The sequence below is a fragment of the Sciurus carolinensis genome, chromosome 4 (assembly GCF_902686445.1).
Source record: "Sciurus carolinensis chromosome 4, mSciCar1.2, whole genome shotgun sequence".
Classification (NCBI taxonomy): Eukaryota; Metazoa; Chordata; class Mammalia; order Rodentia; family Sciuridae; genus Sciurus; species Sciurus carolinensis.
The window spans coordinates 96,920,259-96,934,565 of record NC_062216.1 but is presented as its reverse complement, the minus strand read 5'-3'; the positions used below and the strand labels follow the sequence as shown (position 1 = coordinate 96,934,565).

General features: G+C 37.4%; 1 protein-coding gene across 4 annotated transcripts in view; it reads left to right on the top strand.

The window, feature by feature from the left end:
• The window catches only part of Dennd5b (DENN domain containing 5B), a 191,599-nt gene that overhangs the window by 132,707 nt on the left and 44,585 nt on the right, over window positions 1–14,307 (top strand). For 2 of the 4 annotated variants that reach the window (XM_047549049.1, XM_047549046.1), the window contains 5 exons: window positions 2,192–2,342; window positions 6,941–7,034; window positions 7,844–7,954; window positions 11,957–12,088; window positions 13,704–13,856. In XM_047549049.1, the coding sequence (XP_047405005.1) occupies window positions 2,192–2,342; window positions 6,941–7,034; window positions 7,844–7,954; window positions 11,957–12,088; window positions 13,704–13,856 (641 nt within the window). The remainder of the gene's footprint in view (window positions 1–2,191; window positions 2,343–6,940; window positions 7,035–7,843; window positions 7,955–11,956; window positions 12,089–13,703; window positions 13,857–14,307) is intronic. The other 2 variants (XM_047549051.1, XM_047549050.1) reach the window with 1 other exon arrangement.

Here is a 14,307-nt window from a genome sequence, read left to right as displayed (position 1 = left end):
AGAGACTTAATCTTTCTTCTCAAATATTATATTTTCTCTTGAAGATTCTGTTGATAAAAACAATTAATATCAGGATTGTCCCAGCTTACTTGGGAGGCCAAGACAGGAGGATAGCCAAGTTTGAGGCCAGCCTTGGCAATTTAGCAAGACCCTTATTCATAATTTGAAAAATGGGCTAGGAATATACTCAGTGGTAGAAAAATCAGAATTTTGTTTATTTGTTTTACCAGTGAAAATAGATCACTTTCTTAGGTTTTTAAAACATCTTTCAACACTACTAAATTTAGTGTTTTAAAATGTATTGAATCTATCTTTTAACTTAGAACTATTTTACTCTTCAAAAGGACAATTTCTTATCCTCTGGACATTTTCTAAATGCCTGCTTATTTGACTTCCCTGCTTTACCCTCTTGATCTAATAAACACTCCTGAATCACTCCTACTAATGAAGAATGATGTGAATGTTGCTAAAAGTGAGGTAATAAACTTCACACAGTTCCTTGTTTTTTATTGATGGAGAACCATGAATATTTAATGGGTTTTTGCACAAAGAAAGTAACAAGGCACTAGCATCTTCCTTCCGTTTACATTGTCTTTAAGCTCAGAAAAATACTTTGTTTGCCATCCTTTTCTTTAATGTTGTACCTAGAATCATATTTTTGTTAAGCATATTGAATATCCCACTTAAGAAAATTGTTTCAGTACTAAACCCAGCTGCCCTGCTTTTAACAAAGACAGAAAGTACAATGAAAATTAATCATCTAGCTTGCTTTTCTCTCCTACACACTTGCTTTTCCTCCTCCTGACTTTCCACTCTCTATAGCACACACCCTTTCTCTTTCCTTTCTCTTTTCCTCTCACTTTCTCTCTTACCCTGCAGGGAGACACTCTGTTTGCTTAATAAACTCCTTTATGTGATTTCCCGTGTCCGGCGTGGTTTCATGGGATTTCCTTACATTGGTGCCATGACTCAGATGGGATCTTCCACTGTCTCTTAAGCGAGTGGAACCCCATCTAAGCCCCAGTGCCCCCGGACACGGCCCCACCTTCTATTCTGCCCGAAGGCTCTGCTCTGCATTCATCACCGGACTTCAGGACTTTTATTTTTCTTAAATGCTGTATTTTTGAGCTCACAATTTTGATCCTACATACCTAGGTTAATAATTTTTGATCAGTTCTTTTTATCCAACTCTAGAGTTATTTTTGAACATCTGTTACATTGCAATGGAGAAGCACCCACTCCCAGATGCCATTACAACCTGCTCTTCCCAACCAGACTTCTACCATGGACCCCTTAATTGATCCGAATTCTAAAAAGGAAACTCCAAACTGCTTGCTCCGTGCTGCCCCTTTCCAGCTCGAAGAAGCCAGATCGGTCATCAACCCCTTTCCCTACAGCAGTGAAGGAGTTCCTAGAATTAGAGGGGTAAATGAAGTCAGAATTGGGGACAGGCAGTTAGTGTAGAAATAGGGGATCAGTCAAATTGAGGAAATGAAGTCCATGAAAACCATCTGCCTTTGGAAGTCTGGAAGAAGAATGGACTTTTTACATCTCACCTGCAAAACCAGCCCCAGTCACTTAGGCAGGAAGGAGAGAGAAGGCTTCGAGAAGAACTGGAGAACAAAAGATTTTCTTATAAAAACAGAAATGGGGGAATATAATGTATAAAGCTGCTCCCCCGCCCTTTCTGGTGCAGCCATTTTCCCCGCCTTCCAACCACTTGTCAATCTGTGAACATCCTGGCTAGCTATTGGTTCATCAGTCAGCTTGCAAGTATCCTTCTCTGATATTGGTCCCCTGTTAGCCCGGCAGAATTCAACCGCCATCTTTCCCTTCTTGCTTCTCTCTCCTACACTTGCTTTTCCTCCTCCTCGTTTTCCACTCTAGCATGCGCCCTTTCTCTTTCCTTTCTCTTTTCCTCTCATTTTCTCCCTTACCCTGCAGGGAGAAACTCTGTTTGCTTAATAAACTCCCTTATGTGAAAAAAAAAAAAAAAAAAAAAAAAAAATTAATCATCTAATATTTATTTAAATTTAACCTTTATATACGTGATACTGATTTCTGAAGAGGCTTTGTAAAACTTATTTCACAGTGTCAGTATGATTGAATTATCCATGTGCGTGAGTGGAAGAAGCATTATTTTGAAGGTTTAGCAATAAAATATCTAATCTGTTATAAATTTAAATTATAGCCCAATCAATTGAGCAAAGACTGATGAAAATGGATCACACTGCAATTCACCCACATCTACTTGATATGAAAATTGGTCAAGGCAAATATGAGCAAGGGTTCTTTCCAAAGTTACAGTCTGATGTCTTAGCAACAGGACCAACCAATAACAAGTAAGCACATTTTTTTAATTAACTAGTTGATGAAAGGTGGGATGTTTTGCAACTCTGATTGAAGCAGTATGTCACAATTAAACTCTTATCCGTCTGATGACTTTTCTAAGACCACATTAATCCATTCGAAAGATGAATTTTTTTTTTCCGCCCAAAGAACAGAGTACTGGTAAATAGCAGGTTTTTTTGTTTGTTTGTTTTTGTTTTTGTTTTGTCAGTCCCAGGGATAAACCCAGGCCCATACTTCAAATGACTGTTTAAATATAGTGCTAATAAAATCTAATGGAATTTTTAAAAGTTGTACCTTTACCATCTGTATTAGTTTCTTCAGACTGCTGTAACAAAGTACCACAAATTTAGTGGCTTAAAACACTGAAATTATTCTTTCACAGTTCTGGAAGCTAGAAATCTGAAATCAAGATGTTGACAGGATTATTGCTCCCTCCCAGGACTCTAGGGGATGATTCTTTGTTGACTCTCCCAACTTCCTCCATCCCCAGAACTGGAAATTGAACCCAGGGCCTCACACATGCCAGGCAAGCACACAACCAACCGAACTACAACCCTAGCCCCTCTACCAGCTTTTGGTAGCCCCAGTAGCTCCTTGGCTTGTAATAACATAACTCCAGTCTCTGTCTTCTCATGGCGATCTTCTTTCTGTGTCTGTATCCATGTTTCCCTCCTCTTATAAGGACACCACTCCTTAATCACCTCATCTTAACTTGATTACATCTGCAAAGACTTATTTCCAAATAAAGTCAGTTCATAGGTACCCAGGATTAAGACTTCAACATAGCATTGTGAGTGACATGATTTAGCTTAAATACCATCTTTTGGTATAAGGTACAAAAAAAACTACAAACAAAAATGAAGATAAAATCTATCATTTATGGTAGATGAGACCATTCAGAAAATATCTGAACATGGTTAAAATTTTAAAAAGAGGGCTGGATATATACTTGGTGGTAGAGTGCTTGCCTAGTATATGTGAAACCCTGAGTTTGAGCCCCAGCACTGCCCAAAAACAAAAAGAAGAATTGAAAGCAATTAAAGCAATTTGGGTTTAGGGGAGTTCTCGATTTTAAGTGAATACTGTTATTTTATTATCAAGTGAATAATAAGAGCTTTAAAAGGAAGGAAAAGAATATTAATAGGGAATATGGTATAAGTCGGAAAGAGTGAACTTTGAATTAAAAATCAGCAGTATAAGAATTTACTGCATTCTTACCATTAACCAGCTTGGGAATTTTGGACAAGTTGAAATCATTTGCTGCTTTTCCCATATGAAAATACTCTATACTTCTACAACATCTGTGATCCCCTTATTAAAGAGACTCAGAAAGAAAGTATAAAGGAACCAAGCAATGGGAAAAAGTGGGATAGAAGACTGAAGTAAAAAACTGGGTACAACTGGGTGTGGTAGCACATACCTGTAATCCCACCAGTAATCCCAGCAATTTGGGAGTCAAAGGCAGAGGGATCACAGATTCAAGGCCAGCCTCAGCAATTCAGCAAGACTGTCTCAAAATAGAAAGGGGAGAGGATATGGCTTAGTGGTTGAACCTTGGGTTCCATCCATAGTTCCAGAAAGAAAAAACTGGGTACTCACAATGAAGTGGCACAGCCACCTGAATTTTCAGAAGGTAAGTAGTGAAATAAGGAGAATGAAAAAGGTAGAAGTATGCCTTTTGACCTCAGCAGCCCAAAGAAATGTGAAGCTCTTGAAAGGTGGCTTAAAAGTGTGATATTTCTGCCTGTCATATGATCTGCTAAACTGTGTTGCAGAAGTTTTTGTTTTTATCTCTTTATTCCCCAAGATGCTTATCATGATTCTGTTGGTCAGGAAAAAGGAAAACAGTAAAAATGTGTGCTGAGAACGTTTGGTTTAGTTTAATAAATACTATACCAAGGGTATGTATTGGAGTATAAGAGACTTATTGAGATGGATGTATATATAGTAATACCTGTTAGAATTTAATATACTGGGGCTGGGGATGTAGCTCAGTTGGTAGAGTGCTTGCCTCGCAAGCACAAGGTCATGGGTTCAATCCTCAGTACCGCAAAAAAAAAAAAAGAAAGAAAAATTTAATATACTGTTTATAAGACAGAAACAAGCAGTCTTAAGTATTTCAGCAAATGTGATTATCATTTGGTAAAATTATACTCACTAATGGATGCTTAATACAAGAAATAAATTAATTACTTAAGACCAGAAATGTATGGACTTTATAGTAATTTTCTTAAGCAGTGCTTATTTCCCCATTTAAAAAGCAAAGTTAGGGGCTGGGGAGATAGCTCAGTAAGTAGAGTGCTTGCCTTGCAAGCACAAGGCTGTGGGTTCGATCCCCAGCACCAAAAAAAAAAAAAATTAATTAAAAAAAAATAAAAAGCAAAGTTAAATAGGGTGTTTTTGTCCCACAGAGCTTATAGTGAGAGCTAGTTATATTATGTAAGTTAATCTTTATAATTTTCTTTTCCTAAAGCCTTTTCCACTTGGCCTGCCAAGGAAAATGTTCTACCATTTACATTTTGCTTCTTCCTTTTAAGTTTATTAACTGATAGTTGTAGTTTCCATTTTTTATTTTATTTGGACCACACTGCCCACTAACCTAATTTCTGGTTTTTTTCCCCAATGCTGGGGCTCAAACCCAGGGCCTTGCATATATGAGCCAAAAGCTCTACCATTGAGCAATACTACCCAGCCCTCTCCCCCTACATTTTTTTTTTTTTCCAGTTTTATTTTGAAAGGATCTTTCTAAATTGCGTGAGCTGGCCTTGAACTTGCAATTCTTCTTCCTCAGCCTCCCAAATATCTAAAATTACAGACATGTGCTACCATACCCAGTTTAGCCCTAATTTTTTAAATCTCTCAACAAATTTTACTGTCTTACACTGACCTTTTTTGCTTCAGGGCTACTTTCAAGGCCTCTGTGTCAAAGGTCTACACCTAGGACTTTGTACATTTTATTTCTTAATATATGTTCATCACTTCCTTTACATTGTATAAATTCAACAGCTATTTATGTGGTTTATTTGTTCTAAAAATAAGTTTTAGATTTGTGTTAAAAAAGAATTGGAGGGGGTTGTGGCTCAGTGGTAGAGGCTTACCTAGGATGCGTGAGGCACTAGGTTTGATTCTCAACACCCCATATAAATAAATGAATAAAAATAAAGGTCTAGGGCTGGGGATATAGCTCAGTTGATAGAGTGCTTGCCTTGCAAGCACAAGGCCCTGGGTTCAATCCCCAGCACCGCAAAATAAATAAGTAAATAAAATAAAAAAATAAAGGTCTATCAACATCTAAAAAAAAAAAAAAAGAATTAGATATTGTGTTACTTTCATCAATTGAGTGGTGGTATTTAGGTAAAATGGAAAGTTTACAATAGTCTTTGTGGGGGGATAAGGAATAATTGATAAAGAGCAGATGTGGTGATTCATGGGCAGTCATTAAGGAAATCAAGAATTATTCTACGAAGTATAAGACTAGGGAATAGGGAAATAAGGACACTTGTTTTAGTTAGCTTTTTCTTTGCTGTGACCCAAAGATCTGAGCAAACCAATGTAAAAGGAAGAAAGTTTATTTGAGGCTGTTTCAGAAGTCTCAGTCCATAGATGGCTGACTCCATTACTCTGGGCCAGAAGTGACAGAACATCATGGTGGAAGGGTGTAGTGGACAAAAGCAGCTCAGGACTTGGCATTCAGGAAGCAGAAAAAGAGCTCTGTTCACCAGGGGCAAAATATAAACCCCAAGGGCATGCCCCTAGCAACCACCCTACCCTTCTAGAGTTACCATCCAGTTAATTCATTTAAAAGGATTAATGCATTGGTTAGGTTAAGGTTCTCATAAACTAATCATTTTAACTCTAAAGTTTCTTGCATTGTCTCACACATGCGCTTTTAGGGGACACCTCACACCTAAACCATAAGAACAGTATTCATCCAGAATTTGAGGCTTCCTTGAAATAGGTTAAGTAGAAAGGAGAAGATCGTTACAGAGGAGAGGTGCTAGTGTGGAGTAGTTTAGGTGGTTTCCTCCAGGATTTAGGCGCAAAACAGAAATAAGAGAAAGCACAAAAGGATTTCTAAGTGGGAGTCAAGGAATGGAAGAGCTAATGTAACAGGAGATGAAGATCAGCACATAAAATAGTAGAGGGTAAGATTTCTGAGATGCAGGAATCTTGGATGGTCACTTGATTTAGTATAATGTTCTGATTTTGGTTAAACTGAAGTGGAAGCAAAGTTATTTTGACTTAGGGGACTTTGAGAATTATAAGGCTAGGTTGTCTCTGTAGTCATTATATTTTCCTTAGTTGGAAAGAAAACTTGGCCATGTTCCAAATTCTTCTCTGAATGAAGATGGTTGAGATAAAAGAGTGATTAAGGATGACACAGCTGAGTATTTCGAGTTTTAAATAGGTATATCTTGTGGTATTTTAACTGTATCTTAAAGCTATTATATGTTTTTAAAGGAATTATTGAAAAGCAATTATCAGCTGTGTTGAACAATTCATTATTTTTATTTTAAAGATAAAAACGATGTTTTTATTTAGCTTGTTGTCTTAATCCATACCCTTTGGGGTGTGGTTAATTTTTCAGTCGCTGGGTAAGTCGGAGTGCCACCACACAGCGCAGGAAAGAGCGCCTTCGCCAGCATTCTGAGCACATTGGATTGGACAACGACTTGAGGGAGGTATGTGGGCTGCCTGCCTTTCATGCCTGGATGCAAGTACCAGGAACTAGGCTTACTAAACCAGCAGGTGTCATTGTGCAAGTACTTTTACATTCTTTTTTTTTTTTTAAATGGTTGAGTTATATTTTAAAATATTAATCTTTTTATACTGACTTGTACCAGAAAATACCTCTTTTCCATTTTTGTAATTTTCATACATTTGAAATAGGGTGCTAAGATAAGTTTTCCTGTGTACTACATCAAGCAAGACTATGTTTAGGGTACATTTTTGGGCATTGGGTCTCCTATAGGGAGAAATTTGCAAGAAGCAGAAATTTCTGAATTCCAAGTATAATTTAAATTTAGTACGTAAAGCTATATTACCTATGCTTTGTCCTTGGCTAATGACACTTATTTTAAAAGATGTTTAAACTACTTTTAAATTAAGATCCAGAGGTTTTATTTGTACTCTTTGAAAATAAAACTACTATATATTTAAATAATGTTTTGATTCTTTCTTGTGATCAAAAGAAAACTGCAGTCAGCAAACCTTTTAACTATTTTTTTAAACTCAACTATATAGAAATGAAGCAGAAAACATCATTTCAAACATCTGTCATTTTTTGTTGGTGTGTTCATACATGTGATATTAAACATTTTCTTAAGAACTGAAACATCTCCTGTTCAGTGCTTTTCTTTTGCTCTGTATTTTCTTCTCTCCCCCTCCTTCTTGCTATGATTTTATCATATGCATGCTTGTTTTGCCTGTTTCTCTCCCCCATCCTTTTCTCTTTTGCTTTTCTATCATTGGCACTTCTCCATCCTCTTAGCCTTCCGGGGAACTTTTGGTCTGTCAGAACTCCATGGCATTCTGGGAGTGGGATCAGGGCCCACCTCCTCCTGCACGGCTTCCTAAAAAGTCCTTCTCTGAGTGCTGCCTGGTATGTCCTTTGCCTGAAAGTGCTTTTCCAAATGTTCCCAAATCTTGTCTTGAATGATTACACGTGTGAGTGCACATAGCTCTAGGATGCCTTGCATCACTTCGTGTAGTGAACTCTCAGCCTCTCCATTTTGCTCTCTACTTTCTCTTGTGTTTAGTGCCTTTTTGTACTGGTGTGTGTTAATACAAGTAATTCTGTGCTATTGATGGTAGAACTGATCATTCAATTCCCTAGTCAGTGGGGAAATTTTTAAATTATATACCAAATTGTGGTGGTGTACACCTGTAATCCCAGCAGTTCAGGAGTTTGAGGCAGGAGGATTATGAGTTCAAAGACAGCCTCAGCAACTTAGTGAGACCCTGTCTCTAAATAAAATACAAAAAAGGGCTGGGGATGTGTCTCAATAGTTAAGTGCCCCTGGATTCACTCCCAATACCCAAAAAAAGTACTGAAAATCCAGATTCTCAGTGATATATTTTCCAGAAGTGCAGAAGTGATTGAATTTCAGCTTTTCTTTTTCCAGACTTTTATCGCCACAGCATTGGATTGATTTACTTTCCTCGTTTATATGTTGTCAGAAAATTCACTCATCAATATAGAATTTTAGTGCTAGGGTTATCTTTAGGGTCAGCTTGTCCAACTTGACATAATTTGACTAAAGGGGGCACAGCTGGGCATCTAGCCCAGGACTTCTGACATTCAGACCAGGAGTCTCTTCCCACTAATCCCACACACCAGCATGTACTAACCACGATTCACTTGAGGGCACAAGTAATTTAGGACTCTTGCTTGTATTTTTTCCTGCATTATGTCATGAGCATAGATTCTTCTCTTCACAAGTTCAGCACCAATTAAAAGGATAGAGTGCTTGTTTATTAGAAATTGAAGGAAAGCATGTACTAAAGAACACTTAGGTCTGAGTATGTTGGGATGAACCCAACTACTATGTATTACCAAAAAAAAATCTAATTGGAAAAAAAAAAAAAAAAACAGTAGCCAGGCACAGTGCTTGTGCCTGTAATCACAGTGACTCAGGAGTTTGAGGCAGGAAGACTGCAAATTGGAAGCCAACCCTGGCAACTTGGCAAGAGACCCTGTCTCAAAATAAAACTTTAAAAAGAGCTGGGGACTTTAAAAACTTAAAAAAATTCAGTAGTAGAGTACCCCTGGGTTCAATTGCTAGTACCAATAATAAAAAAGGAAGAAAGACACTTGGTTCAATGTTTATTGAATGATAGGCTATATTTTCATTAGATACTTCCTAGTGGCTTTTTGCTTTTGTTTGATACAATTAAAGAGCACAATAGGAATCCCAACAAAATCTGGGATTGCTTCCCACCTCCCCATAGAGAAATGAATTTTATAATAAAAACATTCCTTGTGAAAAGTTTCTTCCTTCTCTGTTTTTCATCTCAAAATACATCTTTTAGCAGGCAGAGTGGCACACGCCTGTAATCCCAGTGGCTCAGGAGGCTGAAGCAAGAGATTTGCAAGTTCAAAGCCAGCCTCAGCAACTTGGCCAAGCCCTAAGCAGCTCAGTGAGACCCTGTCTCAAAATAAAAAATATAGGGCTGGGATTGTGGCTCAGTGGTAGAGTGCTGGTGCTGGCCTAGCATATGTGAGGCACTGGGTTCAATCCTAAGCACTGCATAAAAATAATAATAATTTAAAAAAAGGTATTGTGTCCATCCACAACTAAAAATATTTTTAAAATAAAATAAAAATTATATGGCTCAGTGGTTGATTACCCTGGGTTCAATCCCTTTTACTAGAAAACAAAACAAAATCTTTTTCCAACTGCCGTTTTTATCATTGTTTGTTTACTTTAAAGGCATTTGCTGTTTTTGAATATGCAGAAATAACCTCACTTTCTGCTGTGACAAGAGGCCTCTTGCCACACCTGTATCCTTCCTGTGTAGGTCCATGGGGTGTGGCTAGTTCTGTGACTCCAGAAGGAGATTTTGTAAATGACTGTAGGAGGTCCACTGTTGGCTAATAACTACACCTCCCCCATGTGCTGGGTAGACACAGTTACTCAAAGAATGCCCCCATTTGACTTGTATTCTATTATGTAAAACAACACAAATTTTAACTACTGCTTAATTTAGATTTATTCCAGAATTTTTTAATATATTTCAAGAAAAAGAAATGCTGAAGGCTTTGTCCCAGCCATTTACCATACCACGTGCTCCTTCCCTTTCTTCTCACTGGTGTATTACTTCCTTAGCTAGTGTGATACTTACACTTCTTTAGAACTGAGTCTTGTATTGGTGGTATATCTACATTTGCATAAGTCCTAAGTATGGAGACATTGAAGCTGAGGGATAGGAGAAGGATCCTTTAAATTTTTCAGTTAACATTTGTTTTTGCCAACCTTTTATCTCATTTTAATACATATTCCAAATAACAATAGAAAATGCAAATATAATTCTTACACAGGGTTCATGCCCTGTGTCTCAGGTTGATTATTCTAAAACTGCTTTCATTTCATACATACATCCATTTGTTTATTTAGTTAGTATGTCTCTGTAGACCTTGTAATATTTAACTTCCCTATTGATAACAGTTCTCTCATTCTCAATTTTCCCTTTTTTCTTTGACCCTCTCAAAAATACTTGAAGCAAAAAGTATACAATGGTGCTGTGGGAACTAAATGCTTGCAGAATTCATTTGATTTTTAAATTTTTCTTAAAATGATTAGCTGGAAAAGGAGACATTACCGTGTTAATCAGTGGAATTTTTTAATATTTTTATCAGATATAGTAGATTCATTTTCTTCCAAAGGGGAAATGTATTAAACCTACAAACTCTTACATTTGCAGACTAAATGCAAAGGATTGTACACATCTTCTATTATAATATCAAATTCTCCCCTTAATATAGTAAGGATTGATGTACATATGCGTCCGTGGGAGGATGTGTGGATGTGCTGGCTTGCAACTGCTCTCTTGCTCACTCTCTCTCGTTGCAGCAAACTACTAGTTTTACTATATAATTTAGACTAGCTATTCTCTAAATATGGTCCCAAGACACTTAGATCTTTTGAAAATTGAGCCCTGTGATTCTGATACAAATATAAGGTATCTAGATGAGGGTTTTTCAGATAGCATAAAAAGAAGGTAAAATAGTGTGTGCACATTCTGCATTAAGCACATGTAGTTTTGTTTTTTTAATGAAAACTTACTAACCAGAGTTCAAGAGCATTGAACTGGGTTTCTGTGGTACCTCCAAATCACCACAAACTCTAAACCTGAGGGTATGATCCCACTTTTTCTTGATTATATAGAACAAGGCAAGGGAGGCCTCTAGCAAACTTCACAGAAAGAGGAGACCTTCTGTATTTGGAGCACATCATCCTTTGTTCAGAGTGATCTTAACGGCTCTTTTTTATGAGCTAGGTATGCTTGTTTTATGCCCATTTAACAAACAGATATAAGAACATCAGTTGATATGCCTGAGGTCTTAAAATTAGTTGCAACATGATTCTAGAGCTCCTGATTTTACTGTTGTGATGTGATTAGGGTAGAGAGTTGAGCTGGAGAGCAATGTCCAAAAAAACTACAGGTAAATGAAATCTTTTTGTTGTATGGGAAGAGGAGTGGAAGAAGCCAGTGATCCGAGAACCACTGAACTCCTATAGAACCTAGGCTTGTAATCCAAGCACCTCAATTTTTTTTTTGTTCTAACTGTGATCCTCACTAATCACAATTTTGGGTAGTCACAATAAAAAGAGTAAATTAAATGAAACTCCTTCTCACTTTGAATGAGTTTTAATCTGATGAGGTTTCTGAAATACCCTGCGTTTCACAGGAATTAACAGTTGGTTGTGGTGGGAGTACAAATGTCCTCTGCCTTTTAGTGCACTAAAGTTTTAATTGCTATTGCACACATACACTTACTGCCTTTTTGCATCTTTGTTCATGGATTTGTTTGTGTAAGTTTAAATAGAACAGAAAAATATCTTATGTTAATGCATTTTTTAAAAATACTCTTAATTTTTAGAAATACATGCAAGAGGCAAGAAGTTTAGGAAAAAACCTAAGGCAGCCCAAGTTGTCAGATCTCTCTCCTGCAGTGATTGCACAGACCAACTGGAAATTTGTAGAAGGCTTATTAAAAGAATGTAGAATGAAGGTATGTATTACTCATGCCACACAGTGCTTATTCATGTTCACACCATGTATGGGACTAAATTAGCTGAGACAACCCTTATTCATGCCTGTAGTGTCCTAAAACAAAACTTTTACAGTGGCATAGCCCTCAGGTGCCCTTCACTGAGGTCCTGAAACTCCATGGACTTTCCTATGACCCATAGCATCAGTGACATGGAGCCCTGCATAGTTTCTCATCTTTTTGGCTATTGTCTTCCTCTGTTGGGGTGCGGGGTGGGGGGAAGATGGTGGAATGACAGACATCATTACCCTATGGACATGTAAGATTACATGAATAGTGTGAGTTTACATCGTGTTTATCCAGAAAAACGAAAAGTTGTACCCATTTGTGTACAATGAATCAAAATGCATTCTGCTATCATGTATAACTAATTAGAACAAACAATTTAAAAAGAGATGTTAAGCCATTCACAAGTTGTGTCAGGAATGTTGTCATCTTATGTAAAAGGCAGCACTTTTTTTGTGTTTGTGTATACACCTGTATACAATCTTGTTTGTGCCCATACACTCATATATACATCCATAAAGAGGAAAAAACCTTAGTTATTTTGTTGGTTACACCCCAGTCTCCTCTCAGATACCTGAGTTTATATGACGTAGCAGTACAAATTGACAAAACTCAGAATGTCATTTAAGCTAATAATTTGATTCAATGTCATTTCTTGAGTACCTTCTCTATATTCAATAAATGCACTGTTTTTAGCATCAGAATATAGTGATGAATCAAACAGACAAGGTCCCTGCCTAAAGGGACTAGATTCTTTCTCATTTTACAATTTACAAAAGCAGCTAAAATTGGTGTAAATCAATTAACCTGAAACTGATTTCCATTTTCTTTTCATTTTCTTGTGCATAATAATCAGAGAAGAGAAGGAAAAAAATATATTTCTGGTTTATGCAGAAATTAGGAAGTTCTGCAGAATCTTAGAGCTGTCCATTTGTATTGTGTTTTTTGCCTAAGTGCAACCAAACTAAATACAAATAGCTTTAGTATACCAAGGTGCTGGAGGCAGTGGGAGGGCAAATTTTGGTTGCAGGATGGCATTCCAGTTTCAGACAGTACATTTTTCTAGGTCTAGTGTAATTTCCCAGTGTCACAGAAGTGAATAATCTGCAAATTTTTATATAGAAGCACTTTTTCAACATGGGGATACTTGACAAATATTAGCTTATTCTCTCTTCAGTGACCCTTCCATATTTGTGACGCAAGTAGTAAAACGATAGATGATATTATTCCAATTGGTTAACCAAAAAGATTAAGATATTTTCCCCAAGATAATTAAAAATCTGTAATTAGAAATATAATAAAGGACTGGGCATAGCGGCATACACCTGTAATCCTTTGGGACTTGGGAGACTGAGGCAAGAGGATCCCAAGCTCAAGGCCAGACTTGACAACTTAGCAAGATGCTGTCTTAAAATAAAAAGAGCTGGGAATGTAGTCCACTGATAGAGGGCCTCTGGGTTAAATCCACAGTAACAGCAACAAAAAAAAAGACATAATGAAAGAAAGCCAGTTCTCCTAATCCAGTGGTTTCACTGCCTGAGTAATTTATGAATACTTATGATGTTTTCAGACAAAACGTATGTTGGTAGAGAAGATGGGACATGAAGCAGTGGAGCTGGGCCATGGAGAAGCAAACATCACTGGCTTGGAGGAGAACACCTTAATTGCCAGCCTCTGTGACCTGCTGGAGAGGATATGGAGCCATGGCTTGCAGGTCAAACAGGTAACAGTCTCAGAAGGTACTGGTGTCATGGTCATTTAGGAGCCCTGTTAAGAAATATAACAGGGAAAGCCTGGCGTAGTAACACATGCCTGTAATCCCAGCTACTCAAGAGGTGAAGCAGGAGATCACAAATTCAAAGTCAACCTCAGTAATTTAGGAGACTCTGTCTCAAAATAAAATTGAAAAAAGGACTGAAGATGTAGCTCAGTAGCTCAGAGGTAAAATATTTGTCTAGCATTCAGGATGCCCTGGATTCAGTCCCCAGCCCCCCCACCACCCCCCCAAAGAAAAGAGAAAAGAAAGAAAAGTGCCATGGGCTTTTAATTCCAGAAAAAGAAAACAACCTGTGATCAGGAGGTGGTTTTGGTATCTTTCCTAGCAAACAAGAAAGGATAAAATAGCACATTCATTTTAGAGGCTGTATTCTGTGTAGATTCCATTAAATATCCAG